Source organism: Centroberyx affinis, unplaced genomic scaffold (genome assembly GCF_046629955.1).
Source record: "Centroberyx affinis isolate AG114_WGS23_722 - 3 ecotype Tasmania unplaced genomic scaffold, CSIRO-AGI_Caff_v1 ptg002048l_1, whole genome shotgun sequence".
Classification (NCBI taxonomy): domain Eukaryota; kingdom Metazoa; phylum Chordata; class Actinopteri; order Beryciformes; family Berycidae; genus Centroberyx; species Centroberyx affinis.
In genome coordinates, this window is record NW_027280383.1 from 207,156 (window position 1) to 235,106 (window position 27,951).

The following is a 27,951-nucleotide window of genomic DNA, read 5'->3' on the forward strand; positions in this document are numbered from 1 at the left end:
TACAACACAAAGGTGATTTGTTAATAGTTCCCTAACACCACAATAATAGAACGAACATAATGCAATACAATAATATGGCTAATTTTATTTTATTACACCACTCTTCCTCTTTCCTTTCTCTCTCTCATTACATATTCAAGTTTAACCCCTAATAGAAACATTTATAATATTCACATTATGGAAAGACACATATATTTCAAATGTTCTGCCTCATCCTATCATATGGAATGAATTAATTATAGACACTGAGACAATGTTAAGGCAGCTGAATGACAGCATCATGCAGATATTCTAATATAGGTAGTAGTAATAATAACAAAAAATCATATGCCCTGTAATAATAAAAATAAATCAGAAATGGTTCATTTTTCTGTAGAAATGATCTATATTTTTCTGAACTCTACAGCTGCCCTCCACACATCAGCTCCTTTGTCCAGTGTGATGTCCTCTGGTAAGGAATCAAGCTCCGGCAGAGGTGGAAGGTTTTTCTGATCCAAATGGTTCTCCACAGTGGACCTGATGCTGGAGACAGCAAGGAGGGAGGGAAAGGAGGAGCAACAGTTAGCACTGCATCCATTGTTCTCTCCACACACATTCCTATTCACTTCCCTGTCCAGCTGCTGCTTCAATAGAGATGACCTGTGCCTGCAGAGGGTATATAACTTAAGCCCCTTTCCCCTGACAGATGGTCGCCTGGAGGGGTCACGCTCTGGTCCTGGGAGTCAAAAGGCCCCAAATCCCAGGGGAGAGCTCAGGGTGAGACCCCCACACTTCACTGTGATTGAAAGTGTCCACTTTCAATGGATTCCTTTAAATGAGGGTGGTAATCTTTGATCTGACAATAGGCACACTTCTTTCATTTATGAGACTCCAAAAATGTCTTCTCTTCAACAAAACTTTGGCCAAATAGGGGAATACACATCCCTTCAAACAAAATAATGCAAATGCTTTGTAAATGATTTGTTTTACCATTTGTTTGGTGCATTACCTCCTGCAGACCCTAAACTCACAAATGGTCAAAATACATTTGCTAGTTGTGTCGTCAGTATGGAGGGGGGCATACAAATGGCTTGTTGGTGATATTAGAGTTTGCTTACTCCCAGTGTGGCAGGTAGTCTTGGTCTGGCATGGAGTTGCTCGTCTTCAGTAGGAGAATTTCATGCAGCTCCAGAGAGAAAGTGTCAACGTCTGTGACAGCAAGGAACATCTTCACTCCTTTCCTCTCCTCCACAGACAGCTTCTGCTGGAATTTTGAAGGCAGCCTCTGAAACGGGTCCTGGAACATATAGACAGTGTTATCAAAGTTTGTTTCACACCTCTTGATCCTGGATGCTACGGACTGCATCAAACTATACAACGCTTATGAAAATCTTCAAAGCATGTGCTTCGTGGCAGAAACTGCAGTAGGAATTCAAACAATTCACTTTATTGTTGGGGTCAAACACTGAGCGCCTGCCATGTCGGACGGCACACTTTCTACGGATTTACAGCCCAGCAAGATTAACTCTTTGTGGTCTTTGAGGTCAGTCACTGGCAGCTAGCAGGGGTCACATGAGTGAAAAGAATTACTCAAAAACAAAATATGTGGTCACCGAGGGGGAGTTTCATGCATGGCTTTTGTGTTTCTAGGTCTTTAAAGTGGCTTGGCCTAGGCACAGATCCATTGTTGTGATCAGTCATCAACAGTCAACAGGGATAATTCTGTCACACTCTCACCTATTTCTCTTGTGACTGCCGTATTCAGCAACCCGCTGGGCACATTATAATTTTATTCTTACTAACCTGCTTTCGGCTCAGCATGAGCTCAGATTTCCAGCAGGTTAGGAGCTGCCAGGTGAATATGCTGTGTTCCAGTCTACTCTCTCCGAGAGCCTGAAATGAAAATGAAACAGAAGGGTTTAATGGATTTAAGTGATTTAGGTGATACTAGGTTAGATCAGCGCACAGTAGGAGAACGTTTTATTCCACTTATTTCCAAAGTGCACAATAGTGGAGTGGAGTAGTCTATAAATGGGAATACTATCATTGTATAGACAGACCAACAATAGGGTGGTGTAATAATGCCTTGCATACAAAAAGAGATCTATATAATCACATATTATTTGCATAAGTATGTTGGAAGAGAAATATCTGTAGGTTCGGAGGTTTCTACCTTGGCTACACAGCTGGAGATCTGCGGGCCCATCTGCAGTGAATCAGTAAGGTAGGACAAAAGTTGACCTTGGGGATCCCCGCCCGTCTTGCCAAGGAAGCGCAGGCCAATCTCCACCACAAACACGGCATCACAAACATCAGTGTATGAACGCAGCACTGTCCGCATGGCACCGCTCACCGATCCCTTCAGCGGCTCCTATACCACAGACAGAGCAACTGTCAGCAGGCCACTGAGTGGCGCCTGGCAGGGGGGAGACCTCTCCCGGTGAATGGAAACAGAGAGGAGTTTGGGTGAAGGAATTTGACCTCTAACAAAGTGGCCTCTCAAAATCCCACAGGGGAAACTACTGTGAACATTCTTGGGCTGGCATTTAGTCAGTGTTGTCTCTGGACAAAGACTGGTACCAGAAATGGACTTACCTGACGAATCTTGTCTCTGACCTCTGTTAGGACCACAGAGAAATCCTGTAGGTGTCTGTTCAAGTACCTTGAGGTGTCCTGATTTTGATAAAAGTGGACAATAGTGCTGGTTAGTAGAACAGGTGGCATCACCTAGCATTTGCATGTAATTGTGAGATCCTTTTCCATTCTTACCGCTTTGATAAGTGGTTTTCCGGTCAGGAAGCGACGGGCCAGTTGGGTTCGGATCCCTGGCAGGTTGTAACTAATGTCGGTCTCCCCGCCTTTCCTCAAGGTGTAGTGGCAGTGGGCTAACACCAGGGGTAGCAGCTCCCTTTCTGGATGGCACAAGGTTAGCTGGGTCTCTGATATCTCCTCCAATGGAACACTGTATTCACTGGGGAAATATCACAGGAAAATAAACAGTCATCTGTAAAAGGCCAAAGTCTTAATCATCCCAGTTAATTCCATTCAAAGGCCAAATGCCTTAGCAGTTGACACCGGACAAGGCGGACTGACCTGTCTTCTTGGTGGCTCAGTTTCCTAGCCTCTCTCACCAAGCTGTTGTGAGTGTTTGACAGGAAATCTACCAGAGTTCGAAGACATGACCCAGGTCCATGTCGACATGGTGTCAGGAACTCCCCAGAGCTCTCTAGTGTCACCTCTTTCTCACACAGCTTCACGTCCGCACCCAAGTCTGCTGTTATATATACAGACACAGAAGCAAGCAAATCAAGGCATGCAGTGAAGGCAGCAGACACCAGATATCTCAAGCACACCACTACACTAACTACTCAACATACAAACATGCACACGCACATACATACATGTTTACGTTAGAATTAATGTACATGTGCTTACAATTGTTCGCCGCATCCAGTCTGAGGCAATTCCACACCTCAATGAATGTCTTCACCCTCTCATGCAGTACCTTCTTCTGGTATCCTATCAAGGATAATGAGAAAGGTGAGTTTGTGTATGTGATGGTGGTGGTGGATTTTTTCATTACACTTTCATTGGTGGTGTTGTATATTTAATTCAAAATGTGATCCGATGTAAATGTACCTGCTGGTATCTGCTGCAACATCTGTGCAATACTCTGGGGTGTAGTGTCTGATGCCAGGGGAAATACCCTCAAAAGGTCTGACTGTAATGCAGCCAGCTCAGGCAGGTGATGTAACTGTCTCACGCACTGTGTCTAGGACAAATACACACACACATATTTCAGGCTAGGGACACACTAAAAATCCTACAAAAATGCATTGCATGACACATATACTGATGGATTTCACAGATTCTTTTGTCTCTCAGTTGTAAATATGCTCACACTAGATGATTAGGCAAGGACTGGGTATCACACACAATATAACTGCAATTATGCTGCTGACTCTAGATACGTCACTGACATCAGGATCTCTGATATTGCAGGGAACATGATCCAATGTGAAATGTATTAATATGTACTGATCTGTACACTTTGTAGTGAGAGTTGGAGGTGAGTAGGGTTAAAAAATATGATGTTAGCTAGGCTAGCAACTTACATTCATTGTAGGACAGGAGTTCACAAAGTGTTTAATTTCAATGACCTTAAATAAGTTTGCATTATTTTATCATTAATATAACTTTTTAATATAACATTTCTACCTCACCTCACTATAAACTAGGCTCTCATTGGCTATTCTACTCTCCACTCTAGGAATGAAACTGTGATCACACACTTCAGGACCCGTCCAGATGTCAGGTCGTAAAAATCGAACATGTTTGATATTGGGGCAGCTTAGATCAGTGTGTGAGTCACTCGGTGGTTAAGATTGAATCTGTAAACCCCTCACACTACCAGATAATCTGTTTGGATCATCAGTCCCGACCAAGCCTCTGATCGGGATTTCCCCTTCCCAATTGTGGGTGCAAATCTGGTGTAAATCGGCCTGATAATCCTCTAGTGTGTCCCCAGACTTACTCATAAATAGGATTACTCATGCCATAGACATAGATGAAAACACTGTGGACACATTCTCCAGTACCTTCTTCAGAAACAGGGTAAGCAGGGATAAGGAGGTGCGCCCCTGTGCCTCTCCCACCAGCTGAGAGAAGCGTTCCACTGTCATCATCTCAGGTAGACTCCAGAAGGAGGATTGATGTGTTGGGCAGTCAGAGGGGAGGGACAACATGGGCCCAGGATCCCCGTAGAGGAGCTTCATCAGAGGGCTTCCAACAAGCTTATCGTCAGCACTGATTCTCTCCTGGGCTTCAGCCATATTCCTCGCCAGATTCTGAGAACATGAATGTTTTTAAAGGTGCAATAATTAGCATTTTTACTGTCCCATAGCACAAAAAGACCATGATATATCTGTGAGGTTTGATCAATACCAGCAACTCAATGATTACTATATCAGGTGCTGAGATTTGTGGCCCATACTTAACCTCATACAAAACCTCCTCACCCATTAGAATTCCAAGACACTCCCAATCCCCCCCACCACCACCACCACACACACACACACACACACACACAGGCATTTCCAACTGCTCAAGGATGGATGACAGTGCTATGAGTGAGTGATCGGCATTCCAAAAACATTTTGCTCTCAAGCCAAAAAAGCACATGACAAAGCAGTCTTACTATTGCCGTATTTTGCATGGTGATACGTTACCTCTTCACTAGATGTTTCTGTTGGATTGCTGCTCTAATTAGCTAGCTTACTCATCTCAGTTGTGAAAATGTGACTTGATTATTTATGTAAATTACAGGTCACCGTAAGCTGTGCCAGAGACCTTTCAATGTTATAGCAATTCCTTGGTCAGGAGGTTGATAAATAAAAGAAGAATAAAAAGAATCACATCTTATTGGTGTTTAAACAATAAATCCACTGTGGTTTCAAAAAATGTGTATTCCTTACCACAAGTACTGGGTTAATGGCAGAATCACAGACTAGCTTCTCCCACTGTTCCCGTCCAGGTCTGGAGGACAGGTCAGGTCTTGCATGGCGGGAACCTTTACCGTTAACAATCAAGGGATTTACTGTATGTCACATGTTGTTACGCAAAGGAAACAGCAGGCTGAAAATCATTTGAAAGGTAATATCATCACCTGCAGTAAACTTTACGCAGGTGTTGAGAATCAAATGAACTGTAACTGCCGTGTCGTCCATGTTCTGATTCAGCGTCCGCCCCAGCACTTTCATGTCCTTTTCAAGGTGGTTCCACAGGAAGCCAAGAACATCCCGCACGCTGGGGTGAATCATGTTGCTAACTCCCTACAACACAAAAAACAACACAGGTGTATTTTTACACACTATTGTTTTCAGTACCAGTGGTGTTAAAACCCTTTTCTTGGTGCAGATTTTGGTGACGTCTCACCCGGTTATTCCTTATAGCGCCTTGTAGCATGGCGAGGTGTGTAAGCAGCCGAAGGATGCAGGACTGGGCAGGTGTCATCTGTCTCTCAGGGGCTTCAGACCTCTGCAAAGCCTCTCCTAATATGTGTCCTGTCCGAGTTTGGTCTCTGACACTTTACACACATAAGGAGAGACATGGATGAAATTTATGGAGTATATCAGGCTGAGACAATAATGTCACAGAGCAGGTTAATTAACAGGTTAATACCTGTGTTCTGCATGTTGAAATCCAGCGACTGGGGAGTGATTTTGCCCGCCAACTTGTACTCCACAGTCTGGGCAATTTGATAAGGCCACTGGTTTACCACACTATGGGACAGTACAGAAGCATATGATGCATTGTTTGAGTGTTTGTTGCTTTTTTCATTATGTTTAATATTAGAAATGCTTGCCAAAAAGTGACACAAAAAATAAACTCATACCTCTCCCACAAAGCAGGCATGGCCATTGGCACAGTCTGCAAATCATGAACAAGACATTACATCCTAAAGCACAATTCATTGGTAAGTGATGACAGATATCTCTTTAACATCTGACAAATAACTTTGCGATCCAAACATAAAAATGTTCTCTACAAGTAAAATACTCACAATACATCTGTACTTTCTTCTCTTTCAGCCACTGTCTGGCATCACTTGTGTGATCATCTGGCATGGTTGGCAGGAAGGAGTGCTTGGAGGCAAGATGAAATTGATTTAATGAGCTACATCCAAAGAAAACAGATTAGAGTATGAGATAGCATGAAGCAGCAAAACCTAAATCAAAGCACAAGATAATGAGTGTCTTACTGTAACATTCTGAGGTTGGAAGGCGATCTGGTAGAGAGGAACCAGTAGTGAGTTTCCACTGAGGAGCACAGAGTCCACATGGACCAGCAGCTCCAAGAGGGTGCATATCTGAGCTGGAAGATCCTGGTTGATGTGGAGAGGGGAGCCCAGTCTGCCTATCTGATTGGATAGAAGTGCAGTGCAGAACTCCCTCAATTCTGCTGACATGGTGTTTTTCAGGACGCCTTCCAGTCTTCCAGTCTCCTGTACAGCCGCATGTCAAAAACAGAGTTAAGGTTACAAACACCTCAGAGTCAATATCTGATGTCAGTATCTGAGCAATATGACACAATGGAAATTAGATGTCAAATATGGTGACCTGTGGAGAGGGGCGCATGTTGAGGTCAGATGATTTATAACGGCAGGTGACTTGTCTAAACAGGGCCAGGGCTAGCAGAACATGGGTAGCAGCCTTAGAACCTCTCAGCTTCTACAGAGAAGATACAGACAACAAAACAATGGAGACATAAAGCAGGAGTACAGTGAGTCCTGAAATTGATCAAGAAACATGAGAAAACATGGGTGCATGATGCTAAGAATTATGCTGTTGCAAAGAAATGTGAAAAAGCATGGGGTAATGGATTAATCATATAAAATTGAATAAGTTTCCATTCTTCTTTTGTTTCAAAATTCCACTCACTATGTTAAACTGTGTATATATAATTTGTTAATGTTAAGTGTTTGCATGGACGTATTTGTATAATTAATGCACTTTGACAACAAAATTACTAATACGATAATTACTAATGGTTGACTATTGAGTTTACTTTATATGAAATTCATTCATGTTATCTTTTTTAATATGCTAAATAAACTAAACCATCTCATTTGCTGCAACTCTACTTGCTGCAGAAATGAGCAGAGTCTCTCTGACCTGTAGTTCTATCACCAGAGGGTCTGATCTGTTTTCCAGCAGAACCTGGGCCACAGCATCCCTCAGGGCCCGGTAAGACGGCCCGCAGCACAGGAACCGGTCCACCTCGGCCGGAATCATCCTCTTTGAGAAAAAAATATTTTGGTGAGTTTACTTTCATTCAAAATACAGGTTTAAGCTCTTCCTTGCAGTTATTAGTTTCTGCTTAGACAATAATGCATTTTTTATCAGTGAATAAACTGAAGCTAATGGTGCAATGTAATTCCATTTTATGGTTGAATTATGTATTGTAATACATTCTTTGCTTATTAATAGTATCAGTGGATACGCAGTTGTGATATTTAGTTGACAAATAGCCAACAACATGAAATTCTACCTCATACTCAATTAAATCTGGGCTTAAAGCAACATTATACATTCAAGATATCAAGATAGCTGTACCTGAAGTCGAAGGACCTCCGAAGGGAAGACCCAGCTCCAGGCAGGACTATTCATCAGGCCCTTGATGCAGTCCATGCCAGCCTGTCTGTGGAGCGCTCTAAGCAGGTACACCCTGTGCCAGTCATTACGACAGTACTCGCACACCGCCTTTACCTGCTGCAGATACTGATCAGCTTCCATCCCTCCATCACCAGCATTTACTGAAGAAACAAAAACATTTGGATACAGTTATTAACTTCCCTATTTTATTTATTAACTGTACCTGATGAAATTTGATTTGTACAGTTGTCTTTGTTGTAAAGTCAAACAAAGCTCAGTAATACACACCTTGGACCACGGTTTTCTCCAGCATTCGGGCAGCAGTGGCCAGACACAGCCGTAGCCTGGCTATATTGAGCAGGAACTCTGCTGGGTCTGCTTGTCTGTCTAGGGTCTGTTTCCTGGCTAGCCTGCTCAAGAAACAGACCTCCACTTGCAGCCTCTTCTGCTCCACTTCTCGCACTTCTGAGCACAACAGAGAGTCCTGAAACAAAACCAATATGCGATCAATAGCAAGTGATGATGCTTTTCTAAACATCCGATGTTGGGTAGGTCTTTTCATGGTAAAATCCTCTGGCAGATTACCAGTTTAAAGATGATAACGTTACATAAGACGTCAGCGATGTGCAAGTGAAGTTGGTGTCTGTTACCTGGAAACAGTTGACAAAGAGCAGGTAGAGTTCAGTGCGGTCTTCTCTGTCTAGAACTTTCTCCTGTAGATTCTTTAGGTAGGTTTGGATGTGGGCCTTTGCCTGGTCAAAACTGATAGATACACTATTGTTAGAGTACATGCGATTTCTGGAAAAGTGTATGGTTGTGTTTATGTATGTGTGTTGTTTGACTCATGCCCATACCTGTATTGCAGCAGCAGTTTAGGCAGCACGGAGCGGACTACAGGACTGTTGTCCACACACTCCAGGAAGGGAGTGAGCTCTCTGGTCCTGTATACATCTCCTGCATCACACAAGAGAATCAACCGTTGAATGCCTCATCATCACAGTATCATGTAGCATTCAGCTATTATCATGCACTAAGCACTTTTACTTCTCCCACTGACCGTGAGCAGAGACAAGTAAGGAGAAGAGCAGCTCCACCACTCCCTCTCCTGGCCTCTCCCCCTCAGACAGACAGAACCTGGACACCACCTCCAGGAAGAAGGAGTTACAGCAGCTCCTAATGTCTGCTTGCTGCTGAAGTGCTGCCCTGAGGGATGAGAAGCACAGTATTACTGGGGAGGGTAATACTAATACTAACACAGTCTTTAATAAGTAATAGCATTGGATGCTAAGATGCTACCTCTACAATTCTTTGCACTTTGTTTCACAGAATGTTGCTCAGTCAAACATTGTTTGATAGAAAACTTCTCACTATTAACTAAGATAGTTTGTTATGGTAACTGTAAGAGTTGAGAGATAGTACCAATTCACCAAGTTAAATAAATGTTATTTCTGTATTTTTTTTTTTAACTCACTTGATGGTGTGAGAGACAGTTGGTTGGAAGTCGGGTGGCAAATCTGCCCTACATTTAGGGCAAAAATGTCTGTCTGCCTGAATGCATTGCTGGAGGCAGTGCGAACAAAAGACATGTTCACAGGGCAAGACAGACGGCTCTTTGAGCTCGAACAGGCAAACTGGGCAAGTAATGCCATACCTTTGGGGAAAAAACAAAAGAGATGAATTATTTCATTATAAAATAAATACATTTCCAAATAAAGAGATCACGCATACAAGTAGCATGAATCATCAAAGTCTTTTCTTAGAACAAGAGAAGAAACATCTCCCAATATGATATTTTCACTTGTTTCTAATGCAATTAAACTGAAAATGGTGTTGGAAACAAGTGCTGGAAACTAGTGGAATTAGCCACTGGCAGAATTTTTCAGTTCTTTTTAAGAAACATAATATTTTAATACTGAATATGAGACTACGTGACTTGTTAAGATTGACATTTTTTGCAGTGTATTAGAGTAACTACAGATGTTGGCATAATCTTACATACAAAAATTTGCATTTTACTGAATACAAATGTTCAAAGGCAGTGTCAGACCTTAGGTCCCTGTTGATACACTCAGCACGATAAGAGTTAAGGATGCGGATCAGCTGCTGCAATGTGTCCACACTCCTTATATCAGGTGAGTCCTGCATCAGCTGTTGAAAAGACAGAAGAAATTTAACTTACATTCTTCATGCAACACTGGCTCTCCCCAAACCTCCCACCACTACCCACACTTTACTTTTATAGTTACTGTTCATTTACTGAGAAGTGTATAATAATGCATTATTATCCCTTGCAGTGGTTTTGCTCTTTGCTGTATCTTACCTACTCTTATTGTCGTTTCTTGGTCATAACATTATTTTATGCCCATTGCACTTGTTCTTTACAAAGTTGCTTTAATCATAACAGGAAGGAGGAAAACACAGACCCCTTATGTGCTTAATTCCAAGTACTAACCAAGTAACAAGTCTCTAACCATTTTACTTACATTTTGGAGAAGGTTGCAGTGTTTAAGAGCCAGTTCTTTCAATCGAGAGTCTCTCTGTTTAAGCTCAAACAGGACTCGCTGGATGAAAGCTGCTATGACCAGTATCCCACGCCATAGTGACCTGAAAGGGCATGTGAGATTATGAATAAAACTAGAAACACACTCTCTCTGTCTCAGCTTACAAAGAGTTCTATAAATCTTGCCACATTCATTTTCAGTCCCTACCTGATGGAGTCCAAATGTTGCAGACAGCCAGGGCTACAGAGGATACTGTATTTCTGACCAAAAGCTCGATCTAGACATGGCTGCAGGAACTCCACTCTGCTCACAAAGGACTCACACTCTTGCAGGGATGTCACAGTCAGCAGCTTGATTCTCTCAACACAGATACCAAGCGCTAAAATGTCCTCAACCTGTTAAAAATAAAAGATACCATTATACATAACCTAGTGCCCAATTCTAAATAAAGAACTATCATTTATGCACTTATGGATATTTAGGTGAATTTGACAGCAAAGTTATATTTTTGCGAAGAATATGCAATTAATCTTGGGCATGCATACTAGATGTCTGTGCCACCTGTAAAATATCAATACCATATGGTTTAGCTTTACTACCCCCTTCATATTTCAACAAATACATGCAGTTGGCACAAAGATAAAACTCAAGAGGTTTCAAACCAAGCCAAAATGGTATTGATCTTGATGCTGTTCAATGTCAAAGAATAGTAATTCTCACCATTTCTGTAGGCTCCCTTGTCGACCCCTGCTGAAAGACATCAGTGGCTAGCTGGGGTTGCAGCTGCAGTATATGGCAGAGAGTGTCCAGTCTCGGGGAATAATGTTTGGAAGCAGCCATGACCCAAGCAGGAGAGAGGTCGGATATTGTATTCATGGACTGCTGAAGCTCAGACACACAGCCCAACATTGCCTTGGTGAACACCTGTGTATGGCAGATGGGGTGAAAAGTCAATGTCAAGCCTATTTGGCTGTTTGCACACTTTGCTTCACCTAAATGTGTAATTCATAATGTCTATACCCTAAGCTCATTCTTTGACTTGATCTTCAAAGAAAGCAGCAGAAAGTCTTGTAGGTAGCACTGGCCATACTCCAATCGCTCCTCTTGTGAGAGTTTCTGTAAGTAGCTGCCCAGCCTGCTGTTGTTGAAGGCGCTCACAAACTGAAGAATCCTCTCTGTGCCGTCCTCCTTCGTCACTGTGAGGAACATAAAGGTGAAAGAGACAAAGATCAGATGTTTATGTGACCTCTTAATGACTACATGCATGAAGTCATTCGAATGAACAAATTATCAGTCCAAGACATACCTGGTATAAATTCAGATTCCTCCCATAGGCTCTGGAGGTGCATTCTGATGAGCCAGCTGAAGGGGGCAGCACAGGATTGTCCTTCACCATCCAGCATGAAGAAATGTTGCACTAGTACCTCCTGATCTAACACACTAGAAATTGGAGGCAAGGAAAATGGTGCCATTTGTTGATTTATATTCAATTTGCTAATGATAGATAATTACAAAAGAAGTAATCCCCAGTACCTTGAGTTTTGAGGAGGTGTCAGGTCTAAAATCTGTGTGTCTGCCAGAATGTCCAACCACAGCTCTATCAGGCCCTGACTGAGATTTGCACCCAAGAGCAGGTCCAGATTGGCATACCTGTCCATTACTTCCACCATGCCAGCCAAGACTGGAATCACGGTGGACTGAAGACAGCGCCACAGGGTATGCCTGGCAGATACACACAAGACAGAAAGCTATACTTAATCAAATCACTGACCATTACAATTTGAAAAATATTCTGAAATGGAAATTCAGGATTAGTGTCAGATGATCAGTTTTAAGGAAAAAGAACATTCTCTGTAAACTACACTATCAGTCAAAAGTTTGGACACATACATTTTAGAATAACAGACATCAAAACTACGAAATAACACAAATGGAATTAAGGAGTGACCAAAAAAGTGTTAAACCAATCAAAACTCTTATATTTTAGATTCTTTAAAGTAGCTTTGGAAAGAAATTCATGCATAGGCATCGACTTCACTATTTATATTTGTCCAAAAAACTAATTTCAAGCATTAAAGCATAAGCCTTTAGATCAAAATGGCTTTAAGATAATGAAAAACATACTATATTCAATCTGGTGTTTCCAAACTTTTGACTGGTAGTGTCTATGTCAACGCTTTCAAGTTTACCATTTCATCAGAAGGTATTGGAAATTTTACCTTAGAGTGCCCCCCTCCTGTAGAGCCTGGCGTTTCTTGGCTTCCCTGCTCACCCACTCCCCAGGAGAGCACATCATCTCTTCCCTCTGTGCCAAAGCCACCGCCAGTCTGCTTAGCAACACCTCCTGGAATCGAGCTTTAACAGAGATCATCATGTTACCTTTTTATTATCATAGTAGAGTAGATACATAGTGTGTGGGGATAAATGTATTTTAAAGGGGCATTAAATAATCTATGACCTCTATCGGCAACCAAGTATCTGGCAGTGCCCCAAGCGATGCTGGCTAGTAATGGACAAAATTAATCAAGTCACAATTCACAACAGACAAGTAAGCTTCCTTATTAGAGCAGGGATTTAACAGAATTGTCTAGTGAAGAGGTAATATATCTTAGCCATCTTAATATCTTTTAGCCTTCACAGCTGAAATGCAATGCCAGTTACTCGCTTGCAGCACCGTCATTGAGAAAAAGTGGTAGGTAAAGTGAACTGAAAACCTGAAATGCACATGGCGAAGTGAGTGATTGGTATTGATCAATAACCCTATCAAACCCTCGCCCATGACTATATTCACCACCTATGTGTCCTTGATCCGTTCCCAGAAGAGTCAGAAGTATGCACATCCGTTGCATGCTCCTAGGTGTCGAGTCACTCGGGTCCCTCAGCAAACCCACAGCTTTTTGGATGCATGACCTCACCAGGGACAGGCTGTGGAGGTGGGCTGTCTCTGCCTGTACAACAACACAATTACAGGATGAATGGTTGAAGATTAAATATAAAAAACTACATTTTGTGTTATACTAACATATATAAAGCTATGTACATAATACAACATCTATTGTACTGTACTGTTTATCTACCCTTAGAGTCACACTTGTGTTCACTTCAGAGTCTCTTCTTTTCTTCTCTGTTTCCATTTGTTCTAATGAAGATAAAGAAATGCTGTTTGTTACAGGAAAACTGGCAGCCTTAATACATTCATTCACTGACATTAATATAATATACAACACTGGGAGTCACTGCTCAGAGGGTCTACAATTTCTACCTGACAGTGCAGGGCAGAGTAGCTTGCTAATGAGAGTTCCACAGAAAACTGACAGGTTCAGGCTCATGTCCTCTGTATCCCTGAGGTCATCAATGTGCACTGAGTGCCAGACTCCTTCGACACACAACAAAAAACATGCATTTATTTATTTTTTTCAATTAATGTAAAATACAGTAAAGAAGTCATTACATTAACAGTACATTAACCTTGTCCCACTTAATACTCACCTCCTTGGAAACCAATGTATTGAGATCGACTTGGGATCCTGGAAAGCTTGGCAATGAAAACCACACAACAGGTCCGATCATCCAATGACATCAGGTAATTCATGGTGCAGTATCTAGATACAGATGGAATCATAAACACCCATAAAACACCTGTAATATTCTGTATGTAATCAAATTGCATATCTGGTTAGGAGCCTGACAGTGAGCCCTACTTTGCTGACGCTATGAGCTCGTCACTGCAGTGGGATTCTTCTAGGTCCATCTGAACTAACAGAATGTGAAGAGACGGGCCAGTATCTTGAAAGAAGTCCCTGAAATATTTAATGTGACAGATTGAGAGAAAGATTAAAAACCCAAAAACTAAATCCATGGTAATATTACTTGATTACAAACAGAGGTAGTGTACCGTATCTTGCCGCAGAAGGAGACCTCAGTATCAAACTGGTGGAGGGAGAGCAGGAGGATCTTGTCTGTGTGCAGGCCCAGAGCCTGAGTTACTACCTTAACATCTAATCTGGTTAGCAAGCTGGAGAATGTAGTCACCTTGGCAAAACAAATACAGAAAGGAGACAGTGAAGTCAACAAATAGTTGAGGAATGACCAAAATACAACTTAAACTGTGGTTTATTGCTTACCTCTAGAAACTTGCTGGACTCCTGATGCTTATTCAGGTGAATTTCCAGGAAATCTCTGAGTGAGTCATGATGCTGTTGCTGGAAATACATCCTCTGAAGTCTCTCCCTCTCCTGGTTTGCCAAGTCTGAATACTTTAGCCTTAGCACAGAGTCAGGGGTGGCACAGTTCAACAAGAAACATTTGGCTGATTCAAAAACCTCTTCTTCCTCATTTTCACCAGTAGACACAGCATTGTTTTCTGTCTCCATCTTGTCTTCGTTCTCATCCGGGATATAATTCACTCCTGTGTCATCATTCCATACCTCAGGGGAGACATCATCAATCATTCCCACTGACACACTTTTTTGCTCTGTTCCATCATTCTCTATATCCATTGCATCAACCAACTGATTGTCGTCTTCATCAACTACCTCTTTGTGTCTGCTAGAAGTTGTCTGATGTGTTTCATTTGGTTCAGCTTCCTTCATTGACTCTTCTTTTTCATCCTCTTGCTGTAGTGTTACTGCATTGTCCCCTATTTTTTGTGCTCTTCTGTCTAGTGCCTGTAACAGAGCACTGGCACAGGAATCACCATGGAAGCCAACAAATATGTCAGACAGTTTGAAATCCCCTGAGGCCTCACCGGAGAATTCCTTCATCCACTCCTTGAGTTTGTCCAGAACCCTGCATTGCCATGGTGCCAGATCTGTACTCCTGTCTACCCTGTGTTTTTCAAGCCTGTTGATGAGGGGCACTGGAAAGTGTTCATAGACCTTCTGCTGGTCCTCCACTACCACCAGTCTGAAGTTTTTGTGGACACGGCACTTGACTCTGTGGGAGCCAAGCCCCAGATCAACATATTGCTGTTTACTGAGGTAAACATAGTACTGGTTCAAAGCATCATACAGACTTTCATAAAGATTCTGCATGTTGAGGAGGATGACAGTACGACCGGTCTCCATGCATGTTTTCACCCGGTTCACATTCCGGCATATTTGGGCATATTCCTGGTCCTTTGGGAATCCTGAGCCAAACACAATTTCAGGGGGTGGATTGTCTTCTTTGGCAAAGATCTGTTGCTGAAGGATATGGAGAGCAGCATTGTTAGTGGTGAGCAAAAGGAGGTAACGGCTTTCTTGGCTGCTGTCGTGATCAAGATTTCTTTTGACCATTTGCAGGGTGCTTGGCCGTGGAATTTCTGTGAGGTTTTGGGAGACCTCTTGGAAGAATATGACAGGGTCAAAACCCTCTGGCTGTCCACTGAAGTTTCGCAAGATGGCCTCTACCAACTGTCGGTCATCCGGCTCTTGTTGCGAGGATTTGACTGTAGCAAAAAGCATTTTCACTAGGCTGTAAAAATCCCTGAGACCAAAGAACTGATTCTTTGCTGTCTCCTTACAGATACTCAAGAAGGCCTTAGCCAATGGTGGGAAGAGGTGTATGATTTTCAGAAGAATTTGGCTAGAGGATGAACAAATTCCTTTGGCAGTTTCCACCAGTTCATTCTCACTGGGATCCCATCTGGATACAAATATTCCTCTGTTCATCTTTGCTGGGTCAAGAGCCCAGTTGGAGATACCAACAAAGCCAACCTTCATGTGTGGATCTGGCTTGTCGTTGTCAATGCAACCATCCTCCAAGAGGGGATGAAGGGTCTTCAAGGGCATTTGAGGGGAATCTTCTGCAAGACCTATCTCATCAAGGACCACCACTGACACATACTCGTCCATGTTTTTGTCCTTCTGAAAACGGGCACAGCTCCTGAACGTCCCTATGATGCCCTCAGGACTTGAGTGAGGACTGCATTGGAAGGAGACCATGTGAACTTGCTTGAGCTCCTTGAATAGTTCACAGTGGGAGTTCTGACCCTGCATGGCATCAGCAACCACTGTCTTCGCAAGTGACTTAGAGCTGCCTGGCTTGCCAACCAGAAAGAGTGGGATCCTGAGTTCAATGCAGACCACCATGAGAAACACATTCTCTTTAAGGGCTACATTTTTGGCTATGGTCTCCCTTGTCTCTATGTTCTGCAGGAAGAATTCTTGACAGGATGAAATCTCTTTTTGCAATGTTTCTGCAGAGCAGAGGGTGTTTGGAAAGTACCTACAGATTGCAGAGAGGTACTCTTCCTTTGACACCAGAGATGGGTAGTAGCAGACTCCTACTGCGAGAGCCAAGCACTTCAGTGTCTTCTCAGCCTTGCTGAGATTTTGGCAGTTGGGGAACAGGACATTACTATGCTGGTAAAACCAAACTAGCACTTTCATAGACCTCTCCACATCTCTTAGACTCACAAAACTGCATTCATTTTTTCGACTCCGCATATATTCCTGAGAGGCTGCCAGAACATTTGAAATTATGTTTTCGCAACCCACTGGCAAATCAAGGTTGTCAACTTTCTTCTGAACTATCTGTTTGATGTAGGAAAGTTCAGTTGAATCACTCAACTGACCAAAATCCCACACTAAGGAAACCATGCTTGGAGGCAGAGGATGAACTCTGTACACCAGTTGCCTCAGAGGGACTTTGCCAAGGCAGTCGTCTGTTTCCTCTGCCTTCACTCTGTATCCTAAGCCTGCACGTTCCAAACGTTCCACCATTTCAGGTGAATGCTTCCGATAAGGATTGCAAGCAGCTATTATTTTCAAGCCGCTGTCTGCCCTCAGAGGATCCCCTTTCACGGTTCGATCACATAGGATTTCTTTGATGGCAAAAATGGCCTCTGTGGTGTTGGCCTCATCAAAGAATAGAATGGTGTCTAGTTTGTTTGTTCTGCGGTTCTTCTCAGCAAGTATCTCAGCCTCCTTCACTTTTGTGTAGATCATCTCAGCTGTAGTTCCACCATGAACTTTGACAAGTACCATGTTCTCTAGCTTTCTTTCCTCTCTCTGCAGATCACAAAGGAAACGGACTAATCGAGTCTTTCCACAGCCAGTCTCTCCCATGATGACCACTGGAATTCCACATCGGAATCTCATGTGAATGGCTAACATCTTCATCACATTGTCAGCAGTGAGCTCATATGTTGGGTCTGGATCAAATTCTCTGTTCATCATTCCTTTCTTGGCACCAACAACACATGAAATCCTCTTGATTTTGTCTGAACGGCGCAACTGATCAAAGTCTTCAGTGAGACAGATTCTTTGGCGCTCCAAACCTTCAAAAAGTTTGTGTGTCATCACATCTACTATCAGTACCTTGTTGCTGTGAGGATCAACTGCATTGAGGTTGTTTCCCCTTGGACTTCTCTTCACATGAAAGCCAAGGAACGACATTGAGCATCGGTCTGCATTGAAGAAAATGTATGGATGAGACTCACTTTCCCAATGCTTACGAATTGTCAGACGGGCTAGAAGGTCATCCTCCGGGCTGTTATCAAAGTGCAGCAAGGGGCTTTCATCAGATGTGTTCATAGATGGTGAGGCAAAATCTCGTGCCATCAGAATCATGAAATTCACAATGAAGCCCTTGAAACCAGGCAGATGGTCAGCAAGAAAATCTGGATCACAGAAAATGGAGTTCTCACAGTCTTTCAGCTGCACATTGAGGAACCAAGAGAAGTTCTTCAACTCAGCCCAAGATGGATCTTGCATTCCACAGTTTGACAGGAAGTGGTTTAGACAATCGATAGGATCCCCCTCTTTGGACCCTTCCTGGTACTTAAATTGATCCAGGTTCTGATTCCTGTTGAAGAGCTTTAAGAATTGGTAAGGTCTCTGAATTCCCTCACTGCAAAACTCCTGCTCATCCATGAGTGGGTCTAAGGTCTTCCTCATCAACATCCCTCGATCAGCCAACTGTTTCACCTCTTTTGGAGGTCTACAATGGATGGTAGGCAGAATGTCAAGAAGTCCAACATTCATCTATGTGAGCAAATCAAACAGACACAAATCAATTCACAATTAAATCATGAATCACCTGTCTTCTGCTTTATCTCAGCAGACATTCAACAATATGACATTTCTAAAGTGACATTTCTACCTGCTTTGGTTGGTTATGAGGGGGTGTGTGTGGTCTCATGACCTCAACAGTGATCAAGTGAGCTACATTCCTTCTCCACAGCATTCCCTGGCTGTCACTCAAACAGCTCAGAACTAACAGATGAAACAGGAGCTCCTCCAGGCCAGAATGAACCTAACAATTCACAAATGAAAAAAAAAAGATGATTCTCAAGTACAACCTTCAACAGAACCACCTATAAATGCAGTTGTAAACGCTTGAAATATTCTGAAACCAGCTACGACAGACTTACACCAGCAGCGTCGATGTGAAGGAGCACAGGGTCCTCCTCTCTCAAAGGTGCCAGTCTTACTGATAGAGTCTGAATCAAGGATTCTACATCAACCCTTGGCTCAATCAACCTGATCCTAATATGTTTTGCCCTGGGAGATTTCTGCTGGAACTTCTCAAACAAACGGTCAACATAAAGGGATTTCCCTATAGAGAGAAGTAAGATCTATGTTACGGAGGTCATTTCTATGTCTTATTTCAATTAAAAATATTTTATTGTTGTGTAAATCCATTTTAACACTGTGACTTAAAAATGTCTTTGTGATAATTTCTACAAATGGATGAAGGAAAAAAAAGGTGGAATGACATATGCACAATTATAATGTTTCAGTAAGAAACAAAGCAATAACAAAGTTATCACATGCAAAATTCTTTGTTGCTACTATTGTAATAACATTTTTAATAATGGCATACATGCCAACATATGACATTGGACAAACAAGTTCTTACCAACTGCAGGGCGTACAGATGACACCACCCAGACTGACAGTTGCTCTGGAGAAATCAGTGAGACAGGGTTTTGTGGGAATCGAACAGTGAAGTGGTGGTGAAGATATTTCCTGGCACGCTCTGCTATTACACCCACTCCTGCCTGCACTTTGTGGTTGCTGAACAAAGAGGGCACATATCTGTGCTGGTGGCCAACGGGACTGACCATCATCAAACGATAATGGGGGCTGGCACTTCTCTCAAGGCACTCAAAGAGCTCCCCCAGGGCCACGCTTACATCATAGCCCAACAGCCCTGGATTCACCAGGGAATAGATCCTTTGCCAGCTCGCTTTGGAGCCTTGGCCCAGAGCTCGACGAAGAAAGATCTCCACCTCCTCCTCTGTGGTCTCCTCTCTGCAGAGTAGCACCTCATCTGTGGATGGCAGAGGCTGCTCTGGGCTCTCCATGTAAAAAGACAGGACAGTTGTCAAAACCTCTGCAGTGGGACAAAGAATTAGATTGGGCTTTCCCTCCTGGAGAGCAGGTGGCAGCTTCCTCATCACATGCTGTTGGTTCATGTCAGAAAGATGTGAGAGGAAGTGGGCCAGAGTTGAGATGTCCAAGTACTGGTTGAGGTACTGTGGCATGTCATCTTTGAATTGCCTCCAGAGGTCCTCCAGACTATCCTCGGAATCCTTCCCGATGACATCAACATCCCCATGATCATATTCCACAACACTATCATCCTCATCATCTGAGGACTGAATTAAATTCTCAGCCTCTTCCATGTCCCCTTCATGCTGTCTTGGCCAAGTTAATATTAAGTCCATAGAGGGTTCATATTCTTGATCATCATAATCAAACTCGTCACATTCCAAGGCATCATGCTGAGACTGTGGCTTCAAATTCATACCTGTTGCATAAGCATAAGCAACTCTGATATCAGCCAGGGTGCACTGGGGCTTTATGGGAAAAAGTAAATGCCATAATTGTTGGGGAACTGAGGCCTGCTGTTGACACACATTATGTATCCAGTGGCATAGGTACACCATCTGCTCTGAGGTGTAGTGGTTCAGCATGTCGAAGTGTGAGCGCTTCTCACTGATAAAGGAACACCATTCCTTATGGCAGGTTTCCATGGAATGACCCAGCTTTTGTAGCTGCTCCGTCACATCCCCACAGTACACCATATCTTTACCCTTCAGGGATAAGAATGTCACTTGGATGCATGGCTGCTGCTCTGGGCAGCACTGGACCTGAGCGTGCCATTCCCTGAAAAGCATGTTGCCTGATGTTTGCATTTGAAGAAGGACAGCGCCCAGTCTCTGAACTCCTTCAAAAACCTATAGTATATGGACAGAGGGGGGGATTCATACAATTAATCTCAACACATAATTTAGATTGTACACATTGGGCTTAATATTCAAATTTAAAATTTAAAATTCCACTGACCTGTGTGAATCGATTGACTTGTTCTCTGCCATGCTCTCCTTTGGACGACATGAGCATGAGTTTGTTCTGCAGCTCCAGCAGGTCCTCAAGTCTGTAGCTCTTCTCTTCTCTGCCCTTTTTCACTTTGACCAGCAGGAGGTTTTGTAGGCATCTCTGCAAACAAATGGAAAACAAAAACCAAATCAGCCATGAATAGCATAAATGATTGATAAGAATTGTTGAGCTATATTTGGTTTACTGATGACTGATGACCACTTACCTTCTCTGTGTTTTCTTCAGACCATCCTATGTGATAAACCCCCTGGGCATTAATGGAAGAAGCCAGGGAGAGAGAGGACTGCTCCACAGAACCATGGGCCTCCTTCAGTCCTTTCAGCCAGCTCAGCAAACGAGTAGATTCTCTCTGGATAGCAAAACCAGTAGCATCATTTTCACTTTGCCAAAGCAACAGTGGTTTATGTACTGCATATACAGTATAGTATAAGGGAGAATTATGTACCAATTTGTCTGGTAGTTTGTCATCTCTACATTGGGTATCCCACACCTGCTTAGCACAGTTCATGAACTCATCAAAGCCAGCTCTCGGGGGGAGAGAGTAGAGCAGGGGGCTGTAGCCCATCACTGCATCATCGAAGCAGGCCACTTGGTCTATCTCTGTGTCATTCTCTCCAGCAGATATGGAGGCCAGGTCAACAAAGACCTTCACGTCTCTCATATCTGTTGAGGGAACGTGAAAGTTACTGACAGAGCAGGCAGGCATCTTCTATAAGATTAAAAGACAATATACTGCCCTACAATTACAGATTAAAAAAAAATAAAAAATCATCAGCATTCAATGTACGCAAATATGTTTCTGCATGAATAGATATACATCATGTAAGTGCCTTACCTTTGAGGTTCTCTTTGACCCAACTGACTAGAGTATGGCTTGCTAGAAACTCTTCCAGACAGGCAGTGTTCTGCGTGGTGACTGTGGATAGTTGTTGCTTGGCACGTAGCAGGTCATCAGTGATGGACCCCAAGACCCTCTGCTTAAATGTGTCTTCTTCCTGTAACATTTATTTCAAGAATATAATATGCATTGACATTAACAGTACATTTCCTGGAGAAAATGTGTGGGCTAGCTGAAAGTATCTGGAAGTGTTTCCTTCAGCCTGAAAGGTTAAACATTTAACAATTAGGCAGTTATGCAGTGAATATACAGTCACTGAAGTTAATCTTTTTTTAAGTGTTTGCAATTTGACCACCAAATATTACTGTTCCCTCTCTGCCATTCATTTCTATTTCATTTCTAAAAATTAACAATACAAGCATGTGCAACTCTCCTAAAGTACCTGAACATATTAGAGTTGGAGTGAAAAATAATAGTAATAAAAATAATTTTAAAAAATCAAGGGTATAACAAAAGTGTATTTTCTTTTTAGCTAGTCCACTAACAAATATACTAAATTCTGTAATAAATACTGTAATTGGAATTATGTATGATCATAACACTATTACCAGTTGGGTGAGACTGTGGATTTCACTGAAGTTCCCAGAAAGTTCAATTTTTGCAGCAATTTTCAGCATTGCACTGGCTGCAGCTGCTGCCTCATGGAGCTGTCGATACTCCTGGATTTGACGAAGTCTCAGCTCCACCCAGTTGTTCTCAAGGCTAAACCCTTCCCACCTACAAAAAAAGTCAGACATCAGACTCAGCTCCTTCTTCATTAGTTTCCCGTCTCCCTGGTCCCCTGTGTCCACCAAAGCCTGGTCAAGCTCCTTGAAAGTGATGTCTTCATTAGCAATTCTGAGGCCAAGGTGATAGAAATCTGTCAGTAGCGGTTTCCAGATTGTGTCATAGATCTGTGTTAGGGTTACTGGAACAGGCTCTGTGCACGGTTGCCCTCTTGAGGCCACAGTTGCAGCCCGCTTGACCCAAGAGGTGAGAATCAGGTTGCTCTGATACAGGGTGTGCATTCCACTGGCCATTTCGAGGACATTCTGACTGGTGCTATACCAGAGGACCTGGCAAGAACCTGTCTCCCTTAACTTCCTCTGGCCATCAAAGGGTTGGACCAGCACCAGTTTGTTGAGGTTTACAGACTGGAGATCTTCTCTGTGTTGATCCTCAAGAGTGGACATCTCAGCAACTGGTTAAAAAGTTACAATAAAACAGTAATAGTTAAATCTGTTACTGAAAAACTGAGCAAAGCCTTTGCAAAGCTTCTTTACATTAACATAATTTCAGTCATTAATGAGGGGACGAATGATTGCTGTAGTTATTCTCACCTGTGATGCTTTCTGTAACCTTCGCTAACATCTTTATCAGTGTATCCATATGCTGTCTCTGCTGATTGAAAGATTTCAGAGCTGTCTCTCTCTGAGCCATAAGACCCTCTGCATCGGCAGGGATGGTCTCCAACTTGGTATTTTTCCTGTCTGCGGAAGACATTACACAACTAACATTAACCAATACAGTGTTTTCCATTTAGTGGGGAATTTAGTGTAATAATCATGGAGGCCATAGTCATATACATGCATGTGAATATACAAATAGAAGTGAAGATTCATACACTGGTGGTAAAGTCTCTTAAACTGCTCTTTATAGTGCAGGGTGGTCTGTAGGTGTCCCAGTGGTACATGTCCTTGAAATAGTGCTTCCACCAGGGATGCCAGTGTGCTCTGACATCCTTGGATAACCTGCTGTGCAGCATCATCCACCTGTATGGCCTTCCAATCTGCTGCACCAGAAGAATGTATAAAAGATATTGTGAACATCGAGAAAAAAAAACACATTTATAAAACTGCATAAATATCTTCAAAAAATTTGATAAAATACCATTAGAAAGAAGGTGGTTGATGGCAGACTGTGGATGAAGCAGCTGGACCACAGAGTTTTCTCCAAACCGTGCTGCTGACTCAACCACAATGGCGGACAGGATTGGGTCAGGGAGATCGCTCACTTTCGAGGTCAGACTCCGCATCAGGTCCCCTTCTTTTCCCGCCTGAAAACACAGATGTGCTCAGTACAATCAATTTCAATCAATTGGTTTGAAAAGTAATCGACTTGGAAAATCTGGGCAGGGGAAGATCATGAAAAGAGCTCTCCCCTTCATGAACAAGTGGCCTTTCAAGGTAGACAACTCATCAAGATGAGTGACAAATGTTGGGGTGGGAACTTGACCAACTGAGGAAGAGGAGGGTGGGACTAAAAACATGCTTTCTGTCTCAAGGCAAAAAGTTGCATATTGTAGCTTTAGAAAATAACTCATGTACCTGGCAGATGCTCTTGATAGCAGACTGACACAGCTCATGGAAACACATCTGTACGATGTCATGGCTTCTCCTAATAGCTCCCATGGATGAGTCAAGGCAGCACACCATTACTTTATCCACATCACTTGCCTGTAGAGAAAAACAAACAACTCAGCTGTAACAGCATACTAAATGTGTGTGTGTGTGTGTGTGTGCGTCTGTGTGCTGTCCATTAAGGCAGCAGGATGACCTAGGGGTTAGAGATCATCCTTAGGAATTGGAAAGCATCCGCCCTGCTGTATCCTTGAGCAACACACTGAATCCCTACCAGCTCCAGGACTGCTGTTCTGTTTCTGAGCCTGACCTCTGACCTCCCTATGGAGGGGAAAAGGGAAAAGATAATTTCCCCACAGGAATCAATAAAGTATCACATACCTTGGAAATCCTCTTCCTTAGGTCTTTCTCCAGGCTAGACCTCCACTGGGGCAAAACTTCCTCAACAGAGCACTCCACCTTCAGCAGCGCATCCCACATCTAACAATTCAGCAACTTAATTAGTATTATTTATGAGGCCTGACATATGAAACCTGGTATAACTCTCCATGATCACACAAACTATGCGGTGAATACTAACAGAGAAAGGCATTGAACACAACCAAAATCAACCAAATGAAGACTACTGGCTGAGATAAAACGAATGTGATATAAAGCTGGTAATGTATATGATGCTGTGGACCTCAATTTCTTTTGGGTAGCTGAGTGATTTGGACTGCGACAAAAGGGGATTTTGCAGTAGTCCATCTCTCCACTCGCTGATCTGCTGCTGCACATTACGCAGCTCGTCAAAGAACCGCTCCTTAAAGGTCTTCATCTCATCATCTTGGGACTAAGAAGCACAAAAAGAATACAGTGAATTACAGTTACAGTGTCACAATGAAGCAAACAAAACATCAAAACATGAGATTAATACCTCTCTTCTAAGTGCAGAATCCAACATCTCTGCCAACTTCAGCACTAGTTGGTAGGACAGCACTGCAGCCTGGTAGCACTGGACAAGTCGCACCATTCTGCATGTGCTCTTCACCACATTGATGCCACTCAAGAACACTGACTTGATATTTCCAGATTCGATCATTCTATAGATATAATGCAAAAATTAGAGGGAGAACAATGCCTTAGCACAAAAATCAGTTGTATTTGAAGAATATCTCAGATGTCATTACCTTTCTTTTTCTTTTTCTACTCTCATCAGTATATGGGTCAAGATGTTTCCAGTATGCTGCATGTTGAAAGGATGAGAATTATCACAGATGATAATTTTAAAGATAAACTATGTTCTTTTAAAAGTTCAGTATTTGACATTTGTACATTGTTCACCTCCACATTCAGCCGTTCTCTGTTGTTATCTCCATATTTTCGAAGCCTGTATAACAGACTTTGGATCAAGTGTTCTGGATGTATTTCAGTCAGGTCTGAGAATTCAGGAATGTCCTCAAATGCGACCAGGGATAGCCAGCTCACCAAAACCAGAGGCATCTCTTCAGCCACAGATGAGTGCTTCTGGATCAAACTCAGCATTATCCTGTGAAAAAACAAAATGTTAATGCAATTCCAACAGGATCACCATTTCATAAAAAGAAAGTTGCTTTGAGAGGGACTCACCCTCTTTTGTCAGAGTAGGATTGTATATTCTCTCTAAAGTTGCTGAATTTGACCCGGTCCAGTCCAGACCAGTTCTCCTCCTCAACAGTTGGACCCAATCTGGTTGTATCTGCCCCTGGCTGTCTGAGTTTGTGGAGTAGTGGAATGAGCAGGACAAGCTCCGATATCGCTTGCTGTGCACAGTAGTTTATCAGAGCCAACACAGTGCTGAGGGGCAGAAACAGAGAGTAGTTGGGACATACAATATCTTGTATATCAATTCCTCAGATCATTACTACTACTACTCCTCCTACTACTATTACTCATACTACTACTACTATTACTATTAGTACTACTGCTACTCCGACTATTACTACTACCACTGCTACTGCTACAACTACTGCTACTACTACTACTATTACTACTGCTACTGCTTCTACTACTAATAATAATAATAATACAAAAAAATAACTACAGGGTGAATAAGTTTGTCTCCATGTCCTGAGACAAAATACTTTCCCCCAAATTAAAGCTTGGGTAAAACTTACTACTGTGCAGTTGGGAAGGCACTGAGCAACCCCTGCAGGTTTTGGTTGTCCATTGCAGTGTCTGAGGTCACCAGATAACAAAGCTTAGCCCAGCCTTTCACTCCAAGGTCGATGTTGCATTTTCTGGTAACCGTGAAAACAGACAAGCCCAGCACAAGAGGGTTGGTTCTCCTCCAGCTTTCTGCAGATGTTCCCTCTGACTCTCCTTTTAAGATGCGGATCAACTGCTCTGAAATCAGCTCTGATGCCTGGTAATTAAAATAGAGTATTTAGATATTGGTGGAATATTGAGTGCAATGTATAATTAATGCATTTCTAAGCAAAATGTAATCATTCTTCTTCAACTGTTGTTGCACCAACCTTGACCATGGGGGGTCGTGAATTGTCTGGGAAAACCACTCTTTGGTGAGCAGAAGTGAAACTGCCCAAAAAATGCTCCAAGTTCTCACACAAGGTCTGACTGCTCTCTTTGTTGGATGGGGACCATTTCTGGAAGATTCTCTTCAGCAGAGCATCCGCCGAGATTTGCCAGGCATCTGAAATCTCCATACCCTTTGATGTTTTCCAGCCAAACATACTAAGGCTATTTTCAAACCAACTTTGCATCATTGACCCACCCTCCAGGCGGCTAATGTAGCCTTCATAAAGGTGCAGCTCTGGATAAAACACAGGCATGGTGAATGATCAGTTTATGTAAAAAGACACAAACCTGCTGTGGTGTTTTCACAAGCTGAAGCTAAATAGTTTGCTTGTCTTACCTTTAACTTGTGAGTCCAATGGAATAAGAATATGTCTCTCTGCAATCTCTGGAATCTCTTTATGCCGTTGCTGTACACCATACTGATAGGTCAACCACTGTCCTCTAGTTAGGTCGCTTTCCGCAATGGAAAGACTTGCTTCTATCAAGTAGCCTTGCTGGTGTAGGCCACTGAAGATAAAATGTTGTAAAATAATGTGTTACTATGATAGATTTATTATTAGATGATTATTGTAGCTGAAAACTATATTACAGCTAAATACAAAAAGCATTAATACTTACACAAAATGTGTCATTTCAAGGAGGAAATATCCTCTTTCATGATATAGCAACAGCTTGTCGTGCTCTACGCTGAATCTAAACTTTCTGTCTAACACAGCATAGATGTGAATGGTGAACATGGGAACACCGGGTGGAGGTCTCACTGGGCTTCGATCACTATGGAGAGAGAAAAACACACATTATGTTGGTTTTGGTTACTGTAATGACACAAATATTTATAGAACCAGCTTTAGCCATAGTATTTGGGATAGCTGGACTCACCGTTTCCCCCTGCTTTGGGATGTTTTCATGCCTTCATCTGCTGGTTTAGAGGCTGGCATATTTGACCGTTTCTCACTCTCCGCCTCTCCAGCCACTGCTTTGGCATAAGACTTGGGCTTGGCACCTTTCTGTACTTGGGAGTCTGTGGGATCATCTGAGATTCCTCCAGAGGGATGCACCTCTTTACTCTTTTGCTCGTCTTTGCGGTTTGCATTCTGCTCCATGGGACAATCCGATGATGCAACATTACTTTCTGTTTTTTCACGTGTGGGTTGAGAAGAATCAGATTGGTCATTTTGCTTTAACTGAGTCTTA

General features: G+C 42.6%; 1 protein-coding gene across 1 annotated transcript; it reads right to left on the minus strand.

Annotated features, from left to right (window-relative positions):
* Positions 1-82: 82 nt before the first annotated feature.
* LOC139654128 (E3 ubiquitin-protein ligase rnf213-beta-like) lies at positions 83-27,898 on the minus strand. The gene is made up of 63 exons (XM_071531167.1): positions 27,637-27,898; positions 27,376-27,531; positions 27,095-27,264; positions 26,697-26,992; positions 26,337-26,584; positions 25,810-26,016; positions 25,525-25,729; positions 25,371-25,426; positions 25,118-25,283; positions 24,884-25,033; positions 24,583-24,681; positions 24,169-24,297; positions 23,732-23,897; positions 23,466-23,633; positions 23,182-23,331; positions 22,411-23,042; positions 21,800-21,959; positions 21,410-21,627; positions 21,170-21,313; positions 20,911-21,063; positions 19,478-20,801; positions 18,990-19,174; positions 18,719-18,871; positions 14,758-18,600; positions 14,529-14,665; positions 14,335-14,433; positions 14,123-14,235; positions 13,896-14,009; positions 13,711-13,772; positions 13,428-13,581; positions 12,853-12,988; positions 12,167-12,355; positions 11,940-12,073; positions 11,654-11,829; positions 11,354-11,557; positions 10,841-11,028; positions 10,616-10,736; positions 10,180-10,280; positions 9,604-9,783; positions 9,190-9,335; positions 8,987-9,086; positions 8,783-8,894; positions 8,421-8,616; positions 8,094-8,293; positions 7,653-7,775; positions 7,098-7,208; positions 6,740-6,982; positions 6,542-6,623; positions 6,374-6,408; positions 6,160-6,260; positions 5,914-6,064; positions 5,645-5,810; positions 5,454-5,548; positions 4,578-4,826; positions 3,619-3,751; positions 3,415-3,498; positions 3,073-3,253; positions 2,749-2,950; positions 2,575-2,652; positions 2,153-2,350; positions 1,783-1,872; positions 1,098-1,276; positions 83-522 (listed from the first exon to the last, which is right to left on the minus strand). The coding sequence occupies exons 1-63, from the start codon at positions 27,858-27,860 to the stop codon at positions 384-386; spliced, it is 14,904 nt and encodes a 4,967-aa protein (XP_071387268.1). The 5' UTR covers positions 27,861-27,898; the 3' UTR covers positions 83-383.
* Between the last annotated feature and the right edge of the window lie 53 nt (positions 27,899-27,951).